Source organism: Zosterops lateralis (assembly GCF_965231275.1).
Source record: "Zosterops lateralis genome assembly, chromosome: 13".
Classification (NCBI taxonomy): Eukaryota; Metazoa; Chordata; class Aves; order Passeriformes; family Zosteropidae; genus Zosterops; species Zosterops lateralis.
This window is the reverse complement of record NC_139773.1, coordinates 12440691-12467217: the sequence shown is the minus strand read 5'-3', so window position 1 is coordinate 12467217 and position 26527 is coordinate 12440691. Positions and strand designations below refer to the sequence as shown.

General features: G+C 43.1%; 1 protein-coding gene across 3 annotated transcripts; it reads right to left on the bottom strand.

Moving 5' to 3' along the window:
• Positions 1-1127: 1127 nt before the first annotated feature.
• Positions 1128-24985, bottom strand: LOC310914672 (5-formyltetrahydrofolate cyclo-ligase-like). 3 transcript variants are annotated; one of them, XM_083870995.1, is made up of 3 exons: positions 24459-24985; positions 20298-20562; positions 1128-1751 (listed from the first exon to the last, which is right to left on the bottom strand). In XM_083870995.1, the coding sequence occupies exons 1-3, from the start codon at positions 24597-24599 to the stop codon at positions 1528-1530; spliced, it is 630 nt and encodes a 209-aa protein (XP_083727121.1). In that variant the 5' UTR covers positions 24600-24985; the 3' UTR covers positions 1128-1527. The 3 variants fall into 3 exon arrangements, with proteins under 3 accessions (XP_083727121.1, XP_083727122.1, XP_083727123.1); XM_083870996.1 differs by lacking the exon at positions 24459-24985 and adding an exon at positions 21321-21425; XM_083870997.1 differs by lacking the exon at positions 24459-24985 and adding an exon at positions 21326-21399.
• Positions 24986-26527: the final 1542 nt, after the last annotated feature.

Sequence of the window (26527 nt, the reverse complement as noted above, 5' to 3'; positions counted from 1 at the left end):
CAGGGGTGACAGAGTGTGATAAGGCAGGTATGGAAGGCCAGCTCTGATCACCACTGGTTTAACTCAGCAGCCCATACTGCAAAGTGCTACCAGCTGCCCTGCCCAGACTGCACTTTCCTGCACACACGGGTGGGGTGCCCAGCAGGCCAACACCAGAGGGATCTTCAGCCCGGCCAGATGGACCTTGGTTAACACAGGATGGAGAAGCACCAGGGAGCACAGGCCAGAGAGACCTCAGCTGCTAAGCTTATGTTCACCCCAATTCCTCTATTAGCAGAGTGGAAACAGCACTGAATACAAGCACTCTGAGAAGAAAAGGTTTTCAGGTACTGCAGACATGGTTTTGTTCACAAAACTGGTTGTTGTTGAGAAAGCCTTAAGGTCATTCCACTCTGGAGCTGGTCCTTGAGAATTTATGGATTTTTTAAAGATGACACAGAGTAGTTTGGTGAAAAATAAACGCACTGATTTATTGATTGAGGGAAGAGTTAAATATGCATAGAAAAGATGAAGTTGCATTGAAGAAGGAACACAAAATTCTGACAGTTTGATTGATCCTGACGGGAAATACTGTGTTCTTATACTACAAGGACAGTGTGCAGAGGAAACTCACTATCTTCTTCTGGACTTCCATGATTGTCTGGAAAAGAAGAGAAAAACCAACTTCCCACACAAAAATTTATTCCATCCATAAAACCTGCTCTCTGCAATTCTCAGCATCTCTCATTTTTTAATATAGCACCATACAGTATTTTGGGACATTATGAATGGCTTATATACAAAACCAGAGAACTTAAAGTAATTTTGAATATTATTTAACCAAAAAAGAGCTGGCTCCAGATAGAGAATTCATTGGTCACATTTTAGACCACATTATAATCTTGTATTCAGATAAAGGAAAGAACATACAAAAATTCTGGACATCAATCTTTTTTTATTAACAGGTACTCCCTTTATTTTAAAACAACTGTGAGGAGCCAAGTAAACAGTCAAAAATTGCTGCATACACTAAAATTAATTAAGGCTTTTTTCCCATCACCATTTTTTCCCAGCTTACTCTAAGATGTCTCCATCAATTTCTTCTTTTGCTCATGGATGAACACAATATTTAAGTACTAAGAACTTTTACCATTACAAGTATCTATTTCCAGAATGGATCAAGAACTGTCATTACTAGACAGCTCAATTTTAAACCAGAATAATAAAACTGTTCAAGTATCAAGAGGCTTGTACCTCAAAAATATTATGAGAAGAAATGGTCCCTACTGTAATAAACAGTCACTCATTTGTGTTTGCATTGATTCTAGAATAAGAATTCACACCAGACATTTGCTAATTAAGAGCAAATCAACATAATCTTCACTACGATTACCACAGTTACACGGTTTTGGGAGGTTGTTGTCCCCAGACAGAAATAGTGTATTTTATTGGTCCCAAAGTCATATATGACAATTAGAAAAAAACATGATTGCTGCATATGACACCTTTGGTTGCTTGCTCTGGAGGTGGGTTGGTATCAAAACACTTTCAGCAGTCTTCATAAAGGATTTCATCTATTGGAACATCATTTTCTGTCACAGGCACTGATTCACAAATCTGTTCTCTAAAAGCCAAAGCAATCGTGTAAGGCTTTCCACGGGGATGTTTCATACATCTTTCAAGATAGGTATCATAATATCCTTTCCCTCTTCCCAATCTGTTGCCTTTTTTGTCAAACCCAAGGCCTGGCATGAAGATAAGGTCAAGACCTCCTGCAGAAAAATGAAATAAGCATTAGTGGATGCCCTGTGGATTTCCTGATGGCTTGACTACAACCACATAACTTCAGACATTTGCAAGAATGCAAGCTTTGTGTATTGTCAAATGCTTCCCTTTCTTTGATCAGATGAAAAATACTTTGAATACTAAACCTGTAAATTTACATTTTCATCTTATCAACTGCATACTAGTTCAGCTGAAAAATAATTAGATCTTGAAAAGCTGGATGGGAAAAAAATCCCCTACATTTTAACAATTTTTTTTATCATTTTAACCCCACACTTCCAAATACAAATGATTATGATTCTAAATCCAGACAGAGACTGAACTCAGGGAAATTAAATGCAGGAGGAATCAGAAAATCAAATGAACTTCAACATCAGACACAAAAATAGAAAAGGAAGAAAAGAATGAAAAGAAGATGTGTAAGAGAGGGGAGACATCTTCTTGACACCACTGTAAGATGCCATGAACCTTCTCTTGACTTTCCAAACCCAAAAAGCCTTGAATACAACATATTCTGAAAGTGGTAATTTGACCTCTTATATCAAGATGAAGATTTGAAGGCTTGTCCCTTTGTCATATCAGGTTCCTTTTGTCCCAAACGATTTTCTCTCTCAGCCTCCAGCAGTTTTCACTGTCCTGGCAGCACACACAGGCATTCTGCTTCCCTGCCCTAAATATCCCTCTTTCCAGGATTCTTGTGAGATTGGACTTGATTGGAACTCAAAATCAGTTAAAAACCTGAAAGGACATGCATAAGCTGCAAATCACCTGGATTGGCTGGTGAAACTCCAACAGAAGACCCTACCAACCAGCTCCAGATAAAAAGGCAACACTTCTTGCTTTGCTCATGCTCTGTGAGGGGATGTGGATGGGCCCCATGCCAGGGAGCCAGCTCCAATTCACACATGGCTGGACACCTGTTTCAGGAGCTGATTCACATCACTGAAACGCCAGCCACCAGGGGTGCCCACCAGGCAGGAGGCTGCTGCACATCACTTCTGCAAGGCTGGTACCTTCAGTGTGAGAAGCCTTGCACGGACATCCTCTAAACAAACGAGCCTGGTGCTGACTCCTGAACCCAGGAACATCTCACTTAGTCCTTTCACAATGCAAAGGAAGGTCTTTTATTTCTTGCTGCTGTAGCAGACAGACACTTAAGGAGAGAAGGGCAGAGAGTGGAAAGGAAGCACAGACTAAAGACAGCTGACATGAGTCTGGAAAAAAAGCAAATACAGAGTCTCAGTCTGCTGCTTCTGCCTTCTTACAGGCACAGTGCTTAGCCTTGAGCAGCTTTTCTGTGACCAGACTCTGCTCCTTCACCAGAGCTTGGACCTGGACAGGTCTTTTTCTGCTTTTCCATGTCCACACCTACTCCTTCCTGCCATTTTGGGCTCAGCTGCTGAGCTGAGGGATGATGCTCACCATTGAAGGAGATGCATGGGAGCACGTACTGGAAAAGCCAGAGCAAAGCAGGGTTTTTCAGTTTAGAGGCAATCCCATCTGAGATCACATATCAACTCCAAACCCTGCCTGGAAGAGCATGTTAACAGTTCACTTAAGACCAACTCATTTGCACACACTTCCCAGACTCCTGGAGATTTCCTTCCACTCTTCATTGTTCAGAGAAGAGTCACTGACATGAACACTCACCCATCATAATCTGATGTCTTAATTAGAACATTGATATAAAATATGCAAGGCAACAAGTGCAAAATGCTTAGAGAACATCAATCTTGCATCTCACAGTCACTAAGTATAGCTTTTCTAAGGAGGCCAGGGGAGTAAGGGGAGAGAATTAGCCAAAGGACAGACCACAGAATAACACTGGTTGGGTTAAAAAGGAGTGGGGTGTTTTACCACACTGCAGTCAACTTTTGACTCACAGGACAGTGAAATGAGTGAAATAACAAATGGCAAACAAAGAGAAAAAGAGGCCCAAAGGCAGAAGTGTGGTCTCCCTGAGAAGAGATGGCATTTTCATGGTACCACCATGTACATCATATTGGACATACCACGTCACATCCCCTCAGTTTGCTCTTGTCAATTGTCAGGCCTGTGGACTAGGACCTAGAAACCAGCCCCCCTGTTAGCAAGGTCAGGAATAGATTCTGCAGGTCCAATCCTCTCCAAGTTACCCCTACTTATCCACTCCACATCCTTCATCACACCAGCCTTGTGCAGGAATTCAGGTGGCCTAGAAACCAGTAAGTACCAATCAGTCACGATGCTCAGAACTAAACACACTCTGCCTCACAGTCTGTTTGAGCTGTTTTCACTCCAGGTGCCTCTCAAGACAAAAAGCAGGAAACATTTGCAGTCTGCTGCTGGCAGGAAGAATGCACACTGGGGGCAAATCTGCAGAGCAAAAAAAGGTGCCATTTCTTCTTACATTTGTGTTAGAGACACAAAGAAGACAAGTCAAGAGAAACACTAGGGGAAGAGGGAAATAGCAAAAACAGTGAAGGGAAGAAATATATTTTCTGTAGAGTTGAAATGATAGCATCAGGCACCTCAAGTGAATTTAGAATGTATTAAAGCACTGTTTTCCTCTGTGTTCTCTGGAGAAACAGGGACTCTTTTAACAAGTTGGCTCCTCTATAATCATGGGAGTTTTACGCTGAAGAACTCAAACAAGCTTATGCAAATCTCAGTATGAAAAATTATGCTGTAAATACTGTAATAGTTACCTTTATATTTTTCTTCTGTGGAGCACAGCAATACTGACTTGCCTTGCTCTGACTCACATGTTCTCTGATATCCATGCAGCTCACACTACACAATATTTAAGTAAATGTCTTTCAAGACTTTCAGTAGAAAAAATGACACAACTAACCCTGCAAGAAGCCCAAGGGCAGCTCAAGCAGCTCAAGTCCCAAATCTCGTATCAGGATCTAGAATGTATGGCAGAGAGCTGCATGGAGTAAATGTTTCCCTGACATGTAACTTGGGGAGCAACAAAACCTCTTGTGGTGTCTGTGGCAGTGTGGGGGAAGAGGTGTCACAGGAAGAGAGGTGACACACAGATGAGACCAAGATTAGAGACACTTAAGATTCTATCAGCACTGAGGGTACATCAACAGGATGGCAGCTGGGGATCAGAACATGCCCCTTGTGGCATGGGGTCCTTATGCTCCCCAACTCTCCCAGGCCTGCAGGACTACTGTCTGCCACCCAGGATTGTGGCTTGCTCTGTCCTCATATCCTACTGCCCTTGCTCTTACAGCCCACTGTGTGAAATGGCATCCTTGTCCCTGAGAAGACAGAGCAGGTACTTGAAAATCAAACACATCAGGTGTTTTAGTGCCTCATAAAACACGTTAAGGGAAGTCTCACATTTGATGTCTGCCCATCTCCTTGTAAAGTCCACTGTCTCCAACGTGCTTGTAGACATTAACTGGTGGTTCTTGGATCCCCAAGGGCCCTCTGACCACATGCCAGGAGCCCAGTTGAAAGCTGGCTTCCACAGCCAAGAGAGTTTTATTACAGGTAAGCTGTGCTTTTCCTGGAAAACTTGCATGTGGTCTGCAAATTGCTGAAGGCTGAAAGCGCTGTCTCAAGCAACAACATTTTGCTCCAGCTTCTGCGCAGAGAATATCCATGGTTCTTGCACACTTGAAGCTACTGGGTATCCCAGTAAGGTCAGTAATTATGATGACAGCCACCTAATACTCAATGTATCCATGGCATAAGCTCTTGTGGCTGCATCTCCTTCCACTGTGTAGCACCATGCGTGAAATAATACACCCTGACTTATCTATCAGTGTGGGCATACAGCCATGCTGACACGGCCACACAGGCTTCATTTATACTGCTAAATGCAGCACAGCCAGAAAACAAATTGATTTACAGGATCACAGGTGGTCAATACCTTAATTGTCTGCACAGTGTCCGGCACTGCCAGACCAGGTGACACCTGTGACTGCTCCAGGGGACAAGATTGCCATGTGCAGTAAAGACAGAAGGGTACAGGTCTGGCTCCTCCAGACAAGAGAGGCCACGTTCTGTGTAGTGTGGACAGGACTTATCTGTGCACTTAGCTCTGTGTTATTTGGCAGAGTAGATGCAGCCACAGCTTCTGAACCTGCCCTGTGGGTGTACAGACACACTCTGTTTGCACTGACTCCCTTACAATGGTGTAGACATACCTTACGCCACAGAGAAGTGAAATGACTGGCCCAAGGACTCAAGAAACTTGTATCAAAACTACACTCAAGAGGCAGGTGGGCAAGCTGCACATGCCCTGACTTAGGCAGCAGACCAAAGCATTAGCATCCCCTCTCAGTGTTTAAATAAGAATACATGGTTTCGTTTCCTCTAGGCAGCCACAATGAACCTCAGTTTGGCAGTGCATTTCTCATTACCTTTCATGATGGTATCAGGTTTGATTTGTTCCCCAGGGAAGGATTTTCTCCTTGCACCTCATTACCTCTCTTCTCCTTAATCTGATGTTCCTATTTGAAATGCCAGCCGGCATTTTCAGAAGTGTTCTTGACAATGGTTAATTATAGAAAGAGTCCATCAAACTGCACAGATACAGGTCATGTAAAGACTGCTGGGGACTTGTTCTGCCCTCAGAAGGAGCAGCCAGCACGGCCTCTCTCCTCCCAGGTTCAAAGGGGCTCCACCAGCCCGTTGTCACCCGCTGTGTGGGGTCACTCATCTCCCCCTGCACAGCTTGACAGTCTTAATGGAAGCTGAAACTGAAATACTCTGTCATCCCAACTTCTCATCCCTTGCTGCCTCTTGCTTTGTGGGCACAGCAAAGCGCCTGGGACCTGTCAAAGTGGGAGCTAGGACTCTTTTGATCCTCTCCTCAAAAGCACTGACAGAGGACGGGGCAGAGGCTGAGCTGCAGCAACTCCTGTATGCCTGTGAAGAACAGCAACGTGCTCACACGGACCATGCTCACAGCACAGACACTGCCTGAGCCTGCAAGAGGTCAACAGTGATCAGCTCTGTGTCACTGCTGCTGCTCCTCACAGCAGCAGCTGTGCAGCTTGAGCTTCCCCTGAAGGACACAAGTTTGTGTGTTGTTTACTCCATCACCACAAGGATGGCTGGATCCTCATGGTCTGGTACCCCAGGCAAGGATGAGTTTTCCAGTGGTTGGTTTTGTTCTACACACACCTTGCTCGTGCTCTGCTCAGATGGAAATGATTATATAAGGTGCAGGAGCAGAAGAACCATGCCAAGAACAGCTTTCTGTTTAAAGGAAAGGAGTGTTCATGTTGCTATGCACACCATAAACAGTGTCAGATCTGTGCAAAACCTCTGCTGAGCTCACAAGTAATTGAAAGCTGTTGATTACAAGGAATGAAAACTTACTTTGGTCCTTTTCTGACCTAGCAAAGACCATAATGGATCAAAAGGCAAACCCTTTCAGGAAAACCTTACTTTTCAGAATGAAAAGAATGCAGTAACCATCTGCTGCCTCTGTATCTGCCACCCTAGCAGAGAGAAAAAAAAACAACCACTTGATCCTAATATCTAAGTATCAGTCTTGGTGACATGCAGGGTATGAGCCAATGAATTGGAATAACTCAGAAATTTCTAAATTATGACAGTCATCACTGCAGCTTTAATTACTGTCAGCATTAGCATAGTTAGGCCTTTTGGGTAGGTGTTTGCTTTCAACACATATTCTATAGGGCACAGATCACCATCTTGTTCTGAATTTACACAGCACTTAACACTGTGGTCTGAGTTAATCACCAGATCTCAGGGAAAACAAGTCCACAAAAATATTTCACTTATACTGCAGCAAGACAAGTCCCTTCCCCTTTATGGTTTCTCCTAGAACACCCAGGGTGCCTCAGCACCACTCCTGAGGTTACCAACACTTACAGTTTCCTTCCAGATAAAAAGGTTTCTGCCCTTTGGAAAAAACCTGCCCTGGGTTTCGAGCACAGCATCTCTGCTCTTACACGTCTCTTGGTATAAGATCAGAAAGGGAAATGCCAGATCTGTTCACTACAGACCTGATCCAGACCCTGATGAGGTGCATGGTTCCCAAAGAGCTGGGATTGCTTCCAGAGGAAACAAGCTCCTTTCCCCACAAACCCCTGGAGAAGACAGACACTGTAATATGCCCAAGGAGACAAAAACATTATCCTTTGCTGCAACTCATAAACATTTGAGAAAAAGGCATTCATCCAAACCCAATGAGGTGCACATCCAGTAACACAGAGAATTGCAGACATAAACAGCAACATTGCTTGCCTTGACCCCAGCCAGTCTGCTAAAATGCAAATATAATCCTTTAAAAAGAAAGGAAACTTTTAACTGATAATTATTTGCTTACATGAGACATTGTCAGAAACTCAGTGTGACTTCTCATCTCCATGGAAACCGAAGTTACAACATGAAGGACCTCATCCTCAGTTGCTCTAAACTGACATTGCCCCATTGACTCCTCTCTGCACCCACCTTGGGAACTATATTAAAAAAATCTGATATTACTGACATGAGTTTGAGAAGAATGAATTCTTCTCTCTTGTAGATATGTGGTGTTCCTAAAAAGCTCTCCTTGAGTGCTCACTCTGTAGCCTCCTTAAGATCCCAAACAGATACTTAACAGGACTAAAAGTTGTGTTTCATATTAGACTGAAAAACCAGCTCATTTTAAACCTCAGTCAGTAGCTTTTCCTCCAGGTGTTTCCCCTGTGAGAACATCTTTAATTGTGCACTACCACATCACTTCAGCAGGACATACTGTTTTCTACCTATTCACAAACACCTGTTGTTACAGAATCACAGAATACTCTGAGTTGGAAGGGATCCACAAGGATTACTGAGCCCAACTCTTAAATGAGCAGCCCACACAGAGACTGAATGCACAACCCTGGCATCACAGCCACCATGCTCTGACCAACTGAGCTCATCTCAGGGTGCTGCTTCACCAGGAGCCAGAGGGAGACTCACTTTAACCCAGCACAGGAATTAAAAGTCAAAGTATCACATCCAAATGTCACAGACTCCATCCACAGCCTCCTGCTATGAGACACAACATTAGGTCCTCAAAGCATCCTTCAGGGAGAAATGCTCTTAACACCAGGGGTCATTGCTTTATTTTCATTCTTGTGTATGGGAACTGCAGGCACTAGGAAGGTTTTTGTCTCCTTTTGTCCTCTAAAAAGTATTTTGCACACCCATGACCCACCTTTTACAGCCACACAGATGCTAAGCAGACTAGCTCCTCTGCAATCCCAGCTGCTGGCATGACAGAGACAGCTTCTGTTATTACTTCAATAAAATATTTTGCAGAAAATAGAACCATCAGCAGAATCTACAAACAAGCACTGAGCAACTCAGCGTTTATCTGTCTACTCATCCATGTCAGTGCCTTGTGTCAGCATGAAACATTGGTCTTCACAGTTCACACTTGCCCTGCTGAACTACAGCATAATAAAATATTTATCCGCCTCCCTGAGAAGCTACATGATAGCCATCAGTCATAAAGATTTAAAACAACTGAGTGGCAGCCACTCGCCCGTTATTAAACCTCAAAAACACATAATAAAGCTGCTTGATCAGCTCCTCTGCTCCTGAGCTGTGCTTGAGTAAATACCTCTGATTTTGAATTAGTTTAAACCAAAATCTTACAGGTTTAGTGCCAATGCATCCGGAAAGCTGAGTGCACTGCACAGCATCAGCTTTGTCAGCCCTGCTCAAACAAACCTATCCTGCTCCACAGATAAATATCCTTCCACGTTTCACCAGAGAAGGTACTGTACAAGGCTAAGACTTGTATTTCTGGCTGGTTTCACAATGTGTGAGGCTATAACCATCACACTCATTTCCCCTGAGGTTTAACTTACAGTAAGATGAGGACTAGAGTCTCATTTTGAGAGTTCCACCTAAAAGAAAATTCGAAAAGCATTTTTCTATTTCAGTATTATTCATCGAGCCTTCGTAAGCCCTGTAAATAAAACATGATCACTCAATGCCACCCACAAAATGTCTGGTTTTGCAAATTCAGAGCAAAGGAAAAAATAGCTTAGGACTTTTCAGTTATCAGTCTGTGAAAAATGACTTAATCTGTTTCTGATATTCATATATGTAAGCACTGATTGGGAAAACATGGGCAATCAAAAATGTTTGGTTCCAAGGCTTGCACCTGGATTCTCCCATGATTTTAAACTACTAAAATACTCTGAAACCAGATGTACCAAGGAGCAATTCCAAAGAGAGGAGAAATGGCATTAGAGCCACTTTACAGCACATCAACGTATCTTGTTAAATCAGCAAATGCTGACTGCAAATCTGCTCCTTTAGAGAAACTCACAAGGCATTGATGCTCAAACTGTTTATGTGAGGATACTGCTGCAGCCTAAAATGCAAGGATCTTTGTGTATCTTCATGTGTTTTTATGGGAATTTCTTTATGTTCTTATCAGCTACACTTTCATGATGTTTGCCTCAGCATTCATTTAAATACTCCCACTGGATACACGTGCACGACTTCACTCTTGGTCCTCTTTTGCATACTTCTGTCTGGGTATTTTTTAGCCAAAGTAAGACAGAGGTGAATCATCTGGGGTTTTTTCAATACTTTATGCATCGCTATCAATATTTCCAATACCTTTTGACTCACTCAGCAGATAGTCTATCATAAAATACCCAGAATTGCTCGTGAAATATAAACAGGTAAGACAACAACTTCCAAGTCAGTGCATAAACCTGGCTCCTGCAAGGAGTGACACCACTTGATGGGAGTATCAGGCTGCTTACAGGCAGGGTTTATTGTACATGCAGAGTCAGCTGGTTGGGAGGTGATGGCACCTTCACAGTTGCTGCAAATGTGTTAACACCACAACAGCTGAGAAATCCTGCTTCTTCCAGCACAAGATTTTCTTTTATCTTTTTAAGCTTGCACAGTTTAAAAAATCCGGTTCTCCCTGGGATCTTATCCCTCCCTCGCTCCAATCCCTTATTTTTATGGGAAATGAGGCTGGAGCATTTGTTCTCCTGTGCGTGTGAGTGCAATGCCTGGATGAGATTTTAATTATAGGAAAACAGCCGAAATGACACCAATGCTCCATGGCAAATGTATGGAATGCTGACACCTGCCGGCAAAAAGCTTCATGTCACTCCCGGACTGGAATCTGCCCTTATCTACATCCCAAAAACTCATTCCTATGCACAGCAGCCAGCCCAAGCAGGGACTGAGTTCAGCATGACACCAAACACGAAGATCCAGAGCTATCCCCACACCATGAAACAGCAGCATGAGTCTCCTGCTCCCTGAAAACCAGTAGCTCTGGGCCAGTCCAAGGAATTTCCCACCATCCAGGGGGAAAACTGTGTATTTTGAATCTCAGCAAAACCAGCAGGGATTAACTGTGCCAGAAAAACAAATCTTTTGTAGCTGGAAAAGTGCTGACCTGAATTAATAGCCCACTAAGCTGGCAGAACACCAATCCCAGGAAAAAGAAAGGGAAAAAAAGTCCCAAATTTCTGCCAGATTCATGAGCTGAATCTGCTCAGCAGCAAGTCCTAGAGATGGTACCTGGGATGAGGGGAGCACAGAGCTGGGCACAAGGAAAAGGCAGCAGGACTGTCTCCCCTGGCACCAGGCAGCTGCAAGGAGGGCTCAGTGTCTCACCAAAGCACATCTTCAACCCACATTCCCCACACAGGTGGGCAGCAGGGAAAAGCTTCCTCTCCTGTTTTCCCCACATTGTGTGCACAAGGGCATGGAGACGAGCTGGGTGCTGAGTCTTCCCTTCCAAAACATGAAAATAAAGGGAGACAAAGATGTCTGTCTGGATTAATTACTGCAGCCAGAGATACTTGCACATTGGCATTTCCCTTGCATGAGTTGTACAGACTCCTGCCACACTCCAGAAATGAATTTCACCTCTTATCTGCCTTTCAAAGACTCATGTCTCTAGGAAACTGTATGAAAAATCTGACAATGCTACTGTTCACACTCACTGGAGCAAAATTAGCCTCTTTGAAACAAAACCCTCGAGAGTCACTTGCAGTGACTCCAAGGCCCTTGCCCATGTTGCTTTCACTTCTCTCCAAACTTTAATTGATCACAGCAGAAGTAATCTTTTCATTTGTTTTGATGAGTTTTCTGCAAGAAGGCAAACGTGGATGTGACACTTAAGATGATTACAAGGAAAAACACTCCTTTAAAGCCTTAATGAACTTTATGAAAGCAAAAAAGCTGTAGTGTTCCAGAGCTCTCAGCCTTTCAGGTTCACTGCAGGACACCCTGGCATGGGTGGTATTAAAATTAAACCACACAGTGCTTGTGGTTTAGTCTGCATGAGGGAAATTCAGGACATAAGGACACCAAAGGGCATTACAAAGCAACACCATATAAACACATGAACTTTGCATTTCAGAGCACATTTTCAAAAGCCTTTTGAAAAAGCCACTCTTAATGTGTCATACTTGTTTCTGAACAGAAGCACTAGGAGAAACTCAGCTAAACATTTGTGCCTTCACTTAGCAAATTAAGTGTTGACTGTTGAGCTGTTTCAGAGAGCTCTGGAAGCTGGTGCAGACCTCAAGGAAAGGGCTGAGACCAGCTCCAAGGGAGAATAACCCCAGTGCTGGGATGGAGTCACACATCTTTCAGCTGAAGGTTGGGATGCAGAAAAACCCTGAGGGAAACTTGCTATCATCTGAAATGTTTTCTCTCCAAGAAAGCATTTTCCTAGCTCTACCTGCTAAGGAACAAGCTAGATAGAATAATATAAAATTATTCTATAGATCTTTACTAGTGGAACAGGTGCTTTTGTAATGATGTGTCATTGTGGAACACTGGTGTGGAAACCAGTAGGAGATCTGTCCAGTGAGCTGATTTGAAGAGCAGTGTTATGGTATATACAGAAAGAATGAACATCTCCAGTGTCCCTACATGTATTTCACAGTATTTCTTTACCTGAGCATAAAATTTTCTCTCAGGCATCCTTTTTTCCAGAATAACATCAGAGAGATTGCAAAGGCTGAAAGAGCAATGCCTGGAACTCCTACAGAAAAGCTTCTCTACAAGAAAAATTAAACAGTCAATAGTTTGATAGAAAAGAATACAATAAATATAGTACAGGTGTAACTAAACAATGAATAGTAAAAAGAATGTAGTTCAAACATCCTTACATACTTCTCATCATAGAAAAATGAAGTATCCCTTGAACTGAAAGCAGCAAATTTAAAATTAATAAAAGAAACATAATATTTCACACGTCACAGGAGTATAATATAATATTAACATAATAAGGAACATAATATTTCACATTACAACTAACTAACCAGTACAACTCACAGCTGACGGAAGGCAGCAGAGCCAAAGGCTTAATACAAATAAAATTAGATGCTTAGAGGAATGCTCCAAATGCCTGCTGGAAAGAGAAACCAGAACCTGTCTGTAAGGCAATAATCTGGGGAGTGCAGCTGCAGAGGTAGGAAGATCCTTCAGTTATTGCTACACAGCCACAAGTTGTGAGATTTCCTGGCTCTTGTAAAACATGTGATGCTGTATTGCACATCCAGATCCTGCACTGCGAGGGGAAGGATCCTCTCTCTCCACAGCAAGATTCATGATCAGAATGTTAATGCCTCATTTGCACTGAATTTTGTTCTTCTTTTGCGTATCAAAAATACTACGGATCATTGTCTCCAAACAGAAGTTCATTCCAAACTTTAAATCATTTCATTAAAAAATAAATTACATTAGCAGCTAAGCCTCGATTTTCAATTTTGTATTGTGCCATGCTCTCAGGTTTTCTTTTTATGACCACTGTAAAAAGATTTTAAATTATAATCTATCCCTTGACATATTTTGTACTGCAAGTTTTAATCAAGTCTCCCAGAGGAAAAGAAATCTAACAGTACCTTCAATCACTTTACAATCTTGTTTGAGGTATTTATTTTTGGTTTTTTTTTTTCCTAAGCAGAAACATTTAACATCTCTGCTTTTCATGTACCCATATTTCATTTATTCCAGACACATTCCTATCTGCATATAGCTCATTTAAATATTCCCAGTTACCTCTGAGCATTATTTACTACATATCTTTTTTCAGAATGATTAGCATCATTTTGTATGGTCCCATTACACCTTCATGGACAGCTGCAGAACATCTAATGCAGCTGAAGTAGGATATTAGACCTTCCTTATGCTTCAAGCCACAGCATTTTCTACTCACAAGTGTTTTTTATTTCTAAACTCTAATGTGCCTCATCTTTCAAAATCCTCTAACTTCTGGTGCATTATTTTTGGGGGGTGGGGGAGGAACCCATTACCCTTTTTTAAAATCCCATTTTATTCTGCAGTTCTAAGTCAAACCTATTCCTCTTAAGACTGTGCTGCCATCAATTCAGTCACACTTCTGAAGAACTGTGCTAAAATTTGGAATAACTAAGAATACTGATGGCATCACAAGGCCATCAGTCCTGGCAGCAAATGCAGAATATTTGAATGCATGAATAAATATCAGGAACTTAAAGACAGGTGAAAAAGCATTTCTGCAGACAAAAATGCTTCTGCAGGGCAAATCCCCATAGCAAAGTTTCAAATAGGGTTAATGGTCACTCAGGAATAATTTCAAACTATTTTAGGTTTGGAACTGTAGCCTAGAGGTAGCCAACAGTTTCCTTGCAAGAGAATCATGTTCCCTGGCATAAACAGCCCCTATAAACCAAATACCAGCACATAGGTAAGCTGTCCCTGTCTGTTTCTGCTACCAGCAGATTGTTGTAATTTATGCTACAGAAAGTCTCACAGTGTTCTGGAAGTTAAAAGGGCAGAAAGATAAAATTACCTTAACCTTAAAAGCCAACATTCAAAAGGTTATGTGAAAACAAAGCTGCAAGAAGTTGCTGCTAGACCTATGTTAGTATTTCCTTATTTTATTTCAAATTTGGATATTTTTTTTATATTCATAACTTTTTTACCGTTATTGAAATCAGGGATTATCTAGTTAATATTTCACAAATTATTTGAAGTTACAACACAAGTACTGTGATCAGTAGGCCACGAAGTTTTCAGTGCTGAAAATGCCAGAAGTCTCCAAGCTAAATTACAAAATACAACTCAAGGTCTTAATACATTCATTTCTTAAAGCAAAAATGCATTATGCTGTAGCTGAGTAGTAGCAGATTATTCAGCATTCCCCATTACATAAAAGATGATATATTGTCAAATGCTGACATTTTTCAGCTTGGGTATTTATGCCAAACTGAGGTTGGGTGGGGAGGTAATGTTTGTTTTATTTCTGCAAAATGGTTCACTGGTTTCCAAGATCAAAGCTAGTTAAAAAAAAAAAAAAAAAAAAAAAGAGGAGAGGAGAGAAGCTCTGTTGCTCCATGCCTTGTGGCAAGAGCTTGAAATCTTGCTTGTAGTACCCTCACTGGTGATGATGTGGCTTTAGCCCTGTTCAAAGCCATTTGGGCCAGGCTTATGCAATGCTGCAAATGTTTGAAAAGCTGCAACTGGCACAGGCTTAGGAGAGACATGTCAGGGTGAGCTCTGGGGCTCTCTGAAGGTGCCTCCCCTCCCTGTACCACTACTGGAGTCACATCTGCACAGGTGGCCCCACAATTCTCTCTAGGAACCTGTGCCACAGGTGATGTTCCCCCATCCTGGCTCCTCATTCCCTCCTCCCACACACATGGCACTGATCTGGCCACATGGAAAACTGGATCCACTCATCTGGGTTCAAAAAATCCCAACGAAAACAGGACAGGGGAAAGGAGGGAAATCATCTTCACCCAGAGCAGCAGGTTGATCCAGCTCATGAGAGAGAGGCAAGAATAGGCTGAAAACACGAGGGGAAACTCCTTATGCCACTTTTGGTGGACAGCTGGAGCACATGGAGCTGCAGGCTCAGCTCCTCCTGCCAGACCCATCTCAGCTGTGAGGACTCTAAAGGACTTTCATTTCACTGGCTGCTCCTATTCCTGCTGCCTGGGGCAAGACTGGGAACTGAAACATGGAAGGAAATGATGACTGAAGTTTCACTGAGACTTTTTTTGGCATGACATTCATTTTCACAACCCCTCACCATCATCTTCCTACCAGCCCTTCTGCTGCATCAGTCCAAACCTCTGTGGTTGTTCTGTCTGAGAAGAGACTTTTACCAGTGCTGGGTTGCTCCTAAGCAAGACTGGTTTCCCAGTATAGGTCCCAATGTGGCTGCAGGGCCATCTGTGCTGGCACAGGAGAGGAGGGGTGGGGACCAAGAGGAGGAGAAATGGCAGCAGCTCATTTAGTCAGGCACTACCCAAAAGAAACAATCACAAAACTATGTCTTTTTGTACTATTTAGTAAAAAAAGCACCATTAAACAGTGAAGTTTTTTCTAAGCCAAGGAGAAAGAGAAAGAAGCCAGAACAGTGGGGAAGGAAATGAGTAAAGTGGGATGGAGAATCTTGTATGTCTGGAAACAGACAAGTGAAAGAAGACAAAACACATGATCTCCTCCCTTTTGGCAGGGACAAGCTATTTATGCTGGCCCAGCTGCCCCTGAAATGACAGGCTGGGACTGAGAGCAGGAGGATGTGGGGAATAGAGTGAGAAAGGCCACAGAAGGACACTTGAGGAGGGAAGTTTCAGAGAGGCCGGGCAAAGAGCAGAAAGATGGAAAGGGACATTATGGTGGTAGAGAAATTAAAGCTGGAAAAGGAGGTCTAGTCAAATGCTGAGATAAATCTGGGAAATTATTGTTTTGGATGGAACAGAGAAGAAAACTTAATGCTGGAAAAGCAAGCAGAAGAGTCTGTATTCACTGGGGGCAGCTCCTCTGCACAACTCAGGCTGCAACAGGATCCTGAGCCTCTGCTGCTTCTCCATCAGCAAATACCACTTAGTATCACTGAATGGAGTAGTGATGAAGAGCCCATACAGAAATAAAGATCTCCATCCCGAGGTCTGAATAACGCAGAGTAAAAAGGCCTGCAGCTCTAACCTGAGCAGGGAGTAAGCAAACAACTGATCAGATACTCATTAGTAGCAACTGTTAACAGCAAACAGTGATCCTCTTCTGCCTCTCTGAAAGAGCCCAGACCATTTCACTGGCTTCACCTTTCAGGGAGTTCACACCTGAGGGACAAGGGCCATGTAATAATGTACTGTGACACCGGGGCAGAATTGACAGAGATTAAGAGGCTGAATTAAGTCTGTACACATAATCCCATTTCTTACATTTCTTAGAAAAGCATGGCCCAATCCATTAGAGTAAGCAGATTCAGAGCTGTAATTTCTAATAACACTTCATTTTTTGGCCAAGAAAAATATTTAGGCCAAACCCCCTCTCTCCATCATGCAGGTGAATGTTAGAGAAGCTGTTTATAATTTATTGCACACCTCCAGCTACCAGTCAGTAGTTCAGTTATAAACAGTTAGGCATATTTGCTCAGGTCCAAGCCTTCCAGCTGAGATTCCTGGCCATGTGCCTCCTTCAAAGCAGTCTCTAAGAATTTTACCATATGGAAACACTCAACCTAGTCTTTTTTCCTTTTTTCTTTTTTTTTGTTTTTATGTCCCAGTAAGAATAAACTCTTTTTCAGAGGAGTAACTTAGCTTTTCCCTCATAATTCTCAGAGCAGGTCTAAGTAATAATGAATAACATTACAAATGAGGAAACCCATGTCCAGCTTGGTGAATCACAACACCTCCCTAAACCACACTGAAAATGAAGCTGCTGGCAAAGTGTTTTTTAAACTTCTGTAGGAGTAGTGATAAAAAGCAAACAGGGCGTACAGTTTTATCTGATTTATCCCTTCCAAAGTTGTGCAAGGTTTCTACACTTCTGTAAACAAATACTGCAACCTGCCTGGACTTTCATCAGCAGTATTACCTTGGGCAAAACCCAATGTGAGTGCACATTTATAGCTCTGATGGGAGAGGATAAAATGGGACTTGGTACCTATTAGGAAAATGTACTACTCACTTGCTCAGAAATTGTCTAACTCTTTTCAACAGATATAGCTGGAAATGAACCAGGTCATGCACCTACACACATCCCTACTCCAAAGGATCTGAACTTCTTCCACCTTTGTTCTTTCTGTTATTGTGTCCATTTTGCCTAAAGAAAGCAACTTTTCACATGCCAGTGAGTCAACCACACATGATAGAGAAGATCGGACTTTCTCCTACCACAAAAGCAGTGATCTCTGTTTATGCCAACACGGTGTGATGTGAGCACTGCCAAGATGAAAAGAAGTAAAGCTTGGTCCAACAGAAAAAAATACCATCTCCAAAATGAGTGGCTCGTGTGTATTCAATACTGCCCATGAGTGCTACCAAAGACTGGGAAACTCTGCAAAAATTATACCCAGTCTTATTTCTGAGCTATTCTAACAGTAACCATGCCTGAAGTTTTAAGGACAGTGTGAATTTAAGCTTTTTGCCATGGAAAATGAATGCACTCAGAAATGACGTGGTTTATTTATGTACCCACGGGCTATTTCTTGGAAATTACATAGTAATTTATGCCAGCCATGGGAACATTACTAATGTAACACCATGTTATCTCCTTAGAACAATGTAAATGCCTCAGATCACCAAAGTATCTGATAACATCTCTGAGATAAACGTGCCATCCATGCGTCATTTCAACAATGGAGGATGGATGCAGCAGCAAGGCAATTTGCACTCTTGCAAATGTACCAAAGTTCAAAAAATGTAATAGGTGACAAAAAATATAGCAAGAGGACTATAAAGACATATTGAGATGAAGTGTATGTTTCTGTGGAGACAGATTAGGAATGTGTCTCCGATGCTGCAACAGTGGAAAAAACCTGAAACTTATTCTCTAATTTAAAAAAACTGTTCCAGTATAAAGGACCAAGGTCTGACTTCCAATCCAAATGGCAATATTCCAAAATTACTGTACAAACAGTACAAACAGACTAATATTGAGCTTCAAGCAGAACGAGTCTGACACAGACATACATCAGTTCTTACAACTGGTCTCTTGGCACCTCTCTGTAGAGCACAGGAGCTCTTCTGGCATTGCTCTCTGTCCACAGCCTGGTGCAGAGAAGGAAGCAGCAGCTCCAGAACTAGCCAAAGTGTGTTCCTGCCTGCCCCATTTTCACTTTCTGGCACCCAGGTATACCTCAGAGCACCCTATACCTGGAAGTCCTTGCTCCCATCACAGCTCAGATTGTGTGTTTACTCTGTGATATCTGCAACAGACTTGTTAAATTCAATTAACAGCAGCTCATCCGTAGTACAAAAGCTTGTCCAGAGTGCCTGAACTAAGCTCAGTCCATAGAACTCTGGATTTTGTTTTAGGTTACCTTCAAAAGTCCCCAAATCCCACCAATATACACAATTTTTTGACAAACATTAGAAAAATGAAGAACAGTGCTGACTATTAAATGTAAAGAAGATGATTGTACGAAGCAGTGAAATCCCTTGCTAGCTAAAATGTAGACACAGAAAGGATTCTGAATTAAAGAAGTAATGACTGAAAATAAAAGAGAAAAAAACATGGTTAAGCGTTCTGGGAAAGTAAATTGGCATCCCAAAGCAAATACAAGCCCAAGTTCAATCAAACAGAGTCATAGAAATGTTATGTGCCTTTATCAAACACTAAAAAGCTGGCAAGTGTTTGAGAAGTGGAAGCTGCATGGTGAATTTCAACCTGGAGAAAACCTTCCCAGGCTGAGGTTTCAAGCACAAGCTCAACATGAGTTTTCCATTAATATGATTAAACATTCTGCAGATGTTTTGAGAAGATGTTTAAGTGTTTAGAAAAAGAATGCAAATAATGAATACAAAGACACAAAAAGTAAACTTGTTTACAAGTAGGAGTTGGGGAATTTTAGGTTCAGAGAGAGGTTATTTGGGGATCAAAACACAAATACACAAGTTTGATCTTAATTAATTTGTACCTTCTCAATCCTATGAAGAATCCAGTGTTTGAGACAGCATTATAAAATCAAAATAAAAACATGAGAGAATAATTCTGGAAAAGACTGCAATATTCATACAGGTCTATAAGTCCTTTTATTTTCAGTCTAAAGGCCTCAGTCCAGAGAGCTGCTCTACAAGGGGCAGGCTCCATATCAGCACTGTGATTCATCCATGCAATACAATTTGCAGGATCAAAGATTTCAGAAAATTCTCAGTCTGTGGGTACCAGCTGAAACGCTCCCAACCTTTCAGGCAGCACAAACCAAAGTTCTCAGAGTTCATCCTTACCTGGACCCCCATTCCCCAATCAGTGATCACCTAAGCTACCCCCAACTAGCCCCTCTTTCCTTTACAAGCCTCTATATTTTGCTGCCTGGGACTGTGCTGAGGATGTTCATGGATCAGACTAAGATGATGATTTATCTGGAGGGTTGAGTTTTCTTTCAGCTGGATCAGTGCAGTCTTGTTCCTGCCCTGCTGGCATGTCACAGGGGTGGCACAGGGCAGAGAAAAAGAGGCAAGAGAAAGGAACATCTCTCCACAAGGTATAAAACCAAGGTGTAACATTTCATTTCATTCTTCCTATCAGAGTATTTCCTACCAGCCTCCAGGCTACTCCTGCTCAACAATCCCATGATGCAGCAAGAAAATACTCACCACCAGCAAGAGCTTCCTCTCTTGCAGTGTCATCATCACTGGGCTGAAGAATATTCCAGGATGTCAAAGCAAGAGAAGAAATGTCTTCAGCTGATGATAACTTCAGCATGTCCATGTGATTGCTCTGAGGTTTGTAACGGGGGATGAAACACTCTTTGCCTTGCTTAAAAATGTCCTTAATGATGTCTTCTGTCTGGACTTCATCTGGCATGCTCAGGAAGATTGCAATTCTTTTGGATTCTTGGTACTTGGGATGGGCAATCACCTACATGGGAAATGGACGCAATCAGTTTAGGGAAGTTTTTTGAAAGATCAACTTACTTTAATTTAACACAAAATTGGAGCACAGTATTCATTGAAAAGGACAGAGATTCAAACTTTGATGTATCATAAACAGAATAAACTGATTTTGTTGCCTATTTCAACATTTCTACCATCAGCAAAATCCAAATAGGCAACTTTTTACATCCACTGGACTAAACACTGCAACACAGGTTTGGTCCAGCAAAAAACGATTTTGCAGACAGTCTTCCAATCCCATAAAGACCTGTGCCATGCAGGGCAGACATCCTCAAATGCCCAACATCACTGCAGAAAGATACAGCAGGCCAGAACTGCCAGCTTATGCAAGCCAGGAGGGTTTAGCATTCCTTTTCTCCCATCCTTTTTACTGGCTGCACCTCTCACTGTGGCCGAGGTAGAATGGAAGCGCCTCAACAATAACTCAAAGGAAAATCAGCACCAGAGCAGATGACTGAGGAGCACAAAGTCTTCCAAGACCAGGCCCTTCTTTATTTTGTTAGCCTGAATGTCTTCCCTCCAGCAAGATGAGTTACATGACTTCAAACATCTCCTGCTTCCAACAGGTGATCTTATTACTGCACATTTTTCAGAGCTTGAAGGAAAGATGGCTTTGTCATTTTTTGCTTTTCATGAGACTCTGTGCCAGGCTTATAAAAGGCTGAATATAGGAGGGAAAATAAAAAATGCTTATATGATGAAAAAGTGTTAGCAGACTCATACCTCACCTGTCTCTGCCCATTCCAGACTGAATTCCACATTAAAATTTGAAAGGAGGCTTTTAAAAGCTTGTCTTCTCATTCTCTAGCGGCTTATATATTTTGTCACTTACATCTGAACAAAAGAAATATAAATGTGACCCTACTCATTTAGATGTGATTTACTCTTATTCTACACTTTAAAAAATCTGTCAAAAATATTAGACAATTGAGAAACACTCTAGTATCTACAGAACAGAGATCACCAATCTCCTGCTCAGTGTTTGTATAACTGCAGGGTAACTCACTCTTCTGAGCTTTGGCCTTTGCCCCGGCCTTGTTTTGAGATACAAATGCCCATATCTGAGTCAAGATATGGTTCCCACTACATTTTTTATCTTCTTTCCATCACAGCAGTTAAAAACCCAGGTGAAATATTTAGAAGATGGATATAATTTTGTAAGAGGAAAAGAAAGAAACACTCCAGACTAAATGATGGTGTACGTGTTGCCTGGCCACAGAGCCATCTTAACATTTCAAACCCGTATTTTATTTCCTTTTCTATCTGCCTAACCCTACACATGGATTTTTCCACAGGATTAAGCTCTTAAAAGAACAGAATTTCCATGGTAGCTTTTGCTGCAAAAAGCAGACTATTCAGTCAAACTGCAGACTCCAGAAAACGGCTGTGGCTCATGTTGAGGGCCTCCAGAGCCAAAACTTCTCATGGGTTTGGTGAAGAGAGAAACTGAGACACTTAGAGACAAGGGCTGTGTGCTGTGGGCACAGAGGTCCCCTCTGTTCTGAGGCATCCAGTAACACATTAATTAAGCTGTATAGGAACAATAATGAGGTTGAAGATGTAAACCCACATGTGAGCAGGAAGACACGATTTCAGATGTTCTCAGAATTGTGCAGATGCTCCTGCTATGACTGGGAGCTGTTTCTGAGAAGACTAAAAAAATTTCCACACACAACTATTATCTGTCCTTTGTTCACCAGCTGATGGCAATCCTCGCAGAATCAGAGCAAGACATGCAAATAGCATGACTTTAATCATGAACATAAGCATTAAAAAAGAATAATCATCCAGAAGCTAATTAAATACTGGTGGCTTGGTCGGTCTGTGAAGCTATTTCATTTTGAATTTAAAGATTATTTTGAAATGAGATTTTACTACTAAAAATATTATTCAGGTGTTATATAACCTGCTCACTTTTATTAGCTACAAGCACTGATGTATGTTACAAAGCTACATTTTTGGCCTTATATCATTCCAAATATTCCCTCAGCCTTTTCCAAAATTTCTCCACGCCGGCTGTATTACCCACCCCCATGAGGAAACTGACCCTACTTTCTGCCACTTGCACAGGGCCACTCTGACGCAAGCAAGCTCAGGATTTTTAGTTTTTGTCAGATTATTAAAATGGCACGATAACATCAATTTATGTCATATTTCCTGGTGCCTTCTTTAAAGCAAAACAAAGGCTGTATCTTTCAGTGTGCTCACTAGAAGAAATGAGTGCTCTGTTGCTGCGTTTATCAGCAGCAGCTAGACAAAAGCTGAGGGCTCCTAAAAATTCATTACTACATGGGCTAGGTGCTTAAGAGTTGGCTGAGGACTCTGAATTTTTGAAGAGGATGCATGCCAGTATTTGCTAAAAATTGAGTGATTTAAGTCTAGGATGTATAATTACTAAAATGCATTACCATGAGAGTAGGATGCTACATGTGGATATGTTTTTAAAAAGCATTCCCAATGAAAAAAAAAGGTTATGTAAGTTGCAGTTAAAACTTCCTACAACCTAAAGTTTCTGTGCTGCCACATCCCACTCATGAAGTGGCTACACATTAGTAGTAAATGAAGTCTATAAAATGATTTGAGATCCTCTGGCAGGAAAATAACCATATAAATGTAGATCATCTAGAAGTACCCGCTGGTGCTGCAAAAAAAATGAGGACTGTGGTCTATTACATGCAGTGACTGCAAAATAAAATTTTATTATGTTTATTAAAATGATAAAATACGTCTATATAAAAACTGTGTAATCCAAACACAAACAGGACATTTCAAAAGTACATACCCATATCACTCTGTGCTAGGATACCAGTTAGACAAACCCTGCTTGATATCTTTTAGCGTGTAAAAATTATATTAGAAATAAAACTGTGTGGAAGAAACACCGCTGGAAGACACAGAAGGGAGATGACAGCGCGTAAAACAAGAGGCCAAACCAGGCAGTGGCTGGGTTTTGTATCTATGGCCAGAGCCAGGCTGGTGTGAAATGTCTGAGATAAACACCCCGAGGAGCCCTCGGGGATCCAGTGGGGCCCCACTGTCCCCAAAATCCACGGGGGAAGTGTCACCATGGCCTCAAGGAGGAAGGGTGATCACTATTCCAGGGCTGGAGTGTCTCCACAGCCCCACAGGAGAAGGGTAATCACCATTCCAGGGCTGTACAGTGACCACGGCCTCAAGGAGGAAGGGTGATCACCATTCAGGGCTGGAGTGTCCCATGGGAGAAGGGTGATCATCATTCCAGGGCTGGAGTGTCTCCATGGCCCCACGGGAGAAGGGTGATCACCACTCAGGGCTGGAGTGTCCCATGGGAGAAGGGTGATCATCATTCCAGGGCTGGAGTGTCTCCACGGCCCCACAGGAGAAGGGTGATCACCATTCCAGGGCTGGAATGTCCCACGGAGGAAGGGTGATGACCATTCCAGGGCTGAAATGTGACCACGGCCCCATGGGAGAAGGGTGACCACAATTCCAGGGCTGAACTGTCACCACCGCCCCCCGGGAGCCTTGCCCGCAGTGCTCGCAGCACCGCAGGGGTGCAGGGCGATCCCCACGCCACTCCAGGGGCGATGTGTGCCCACCGCTCCAGGGTGAAGTGACGGTCCCCAGCACTCCCCGCTTTAGCCGGTGCCGCGGGCAGTTCCTGTCACAGCGGCGCCACAGCCCCGGTCCCCGCAGTGCCGAGGAAGGGCCGAGGGCAGGCAGCGAGGCGGAGCTCACCCGCGCTCGGCGGAAGGGCCCCTGAGTCACGGTTTCGGTCTCGCCGGCGGGGCCTGGAAAGTCCCGGCCGTGCTTCCCGGCCAGCCGTGCCCAGCTCTGGGCCGTGCCCGGCTCTCTGGGCCGTGCCCGGGTGTCCGCACCCACCTTGCGCCCCAGCAGGCGGGACTGGCGCTGTTTCTCGGCGGGGCCGATGGCCCGCAGGCGCTGCCGCAGCTCCCCCCGCAGCCGCTGCTTGGCCGCCCTCAGCGCGGCCGCCATGGCTCCGCCGTCCCCGGCCCGCTCCATGCGCCCAGTGCGCCGGGCGGGCCCGCGGCGGGGCCGGGCAGGGCCAGGGGGCGGCCCGGGACCGCCCGGTCTCTGCTCCGAGGCCCCGCTGCTGGAGGGCCCCTGCCAACACCACCTTTTTTTTTTTTTTTTTTTTTTTTTTTTTTTTTTTTTTTTTTTTTTTTTTTTTTTTTCTCCTGACGCATATTGCAAAGAATTTAAAAGAATTTCCCCTTCTCTAATTTTGCTGTACGAAGGGAAAGTACATTTCGGTGGGATGTTTTAGCACCGTCTGCCGAGCGGTTTCATATCCCTGTGGCGTCCAGCGGGGCCCTGAGCTCTCCGGGAGGGTGTGAGGGAACAGCCCGGGCCTGTGGCTCGGGTGGTCATCGCTGTCCAGCCCGGGGAAATGTGCCGGCCACGTCCCCACAGAGGCCTTTGGGTCCAAAACACCTCTAACTGCCCAGGGTTTGGGTGGATGGTAGAGTCACCATTCCTGGAAGTGTTCAGGAAATGACAGGATGTGGCACTTAGTGCCGTGGTCTGGTTGACAAGGTGGTGACCAGTCAAAAGCTGGACTCAATGACCCCAGAGGTTTTTTCCAACCTAACTGACTCTGTGATTTTAAGCACAGAAAGAGACATTTCTGTGGGAGAGCAGCTGTTTTCATAAATCTCTTCTGTGTGACTTTTGATGGCATCTCACTTTAGCTGCTGTGTGCATGGATGGAGTCATCAGCTGTGCCACCGTGCAGCTCTTTGACCTCACCTTTTGCTCTAGAAGCAGCACGTTGTTCTCCCCTGGCAGATCCAAGGATCCCTTAAACAGCGGTGCCCCTGGACCTGGGCACTACTCAGTGTCATGGATGGATAACTTCATGACAGTTACATCTACACTATTTTATAAAACTTAGCTAATAGCCCTGCTGTTTTCAGGTGTTTTACTGTGCTTAGAATTGGGGTGGTACATCTCATCACTGCTTTTCTTGCTCTGCACTGAAAAAAGGAGGGTTTGTCCTGGTGAAGTTAACCTGGAGCCTGCTGGACCATTAATGATCCAGGCTTCTCTTGTTTAAACCCTGCCCTTACCACGGAAGCAACTTCTAAAATTATTGTGTCATCTATATTTTGAAAAGACATGGCCCTTTATATTTAACTAAAAAATTGTGCTTCTGAGTATAAAATAGGTTAGTAGATCAGTGTAAAAGGAAGTGGATGTGGTATTAATAGATCAGTGTTAGCCACTATAATACGTGCTTGCAGCAGTGCTCAAAAAGGAACTGACTAAGAATTACTGTTCTTCCTATTAGACTGCTAATAAATACACATCAAACATGTCTCAAAATGTCATTTCTGACAGGTGCTGCCATAGGTGTTCTGGAGGTGGGCATTTTCCTTCAGCTGCCCCTTGCTCTCTGAACACTGCCATCTTTTCTTCAACAGCAACAAAGTCCACCTCACAAATCCTGCCTGCATGCAAAGTAATATTTATTGTTTTCACTAGGGAGGGAGAGGGAGAAGTACGTGTTCTAACAAACATTAGCATCTGTTTGTGTTCTGTGGTTAAACCCACCATGTTAGTCCATGGAATCACAGAACAACCCAGGCTGCAAGGGACATTGAAAACTCGTGTGGTCCAACCTTTCCTAGAAAAGGGAGCCCAGATGAAACTCTATCTAGTGCCCTGTTCTGTTGCATCCTGAAAACTACCAGAGAGAAGGACTCTACCATATCCCTGGGCAGGTTGTTCCAGTAAACTTACTGAAGAAAAAAAAAAAAATCTTATGTTGAGATGAAAGATGGAGAGCCCATTACCAGAAGAGCTGATTTGTTCTCTCAGTGTGACAAAGCTGGATTTTCTAGAGGATCTGTCTCAGAGAACAGTGGTGTTGTGTGCCACAGGCAGGTGCTGGCTCAGTTTGGTTCACCTCCAACACATCTAAAAAAAGA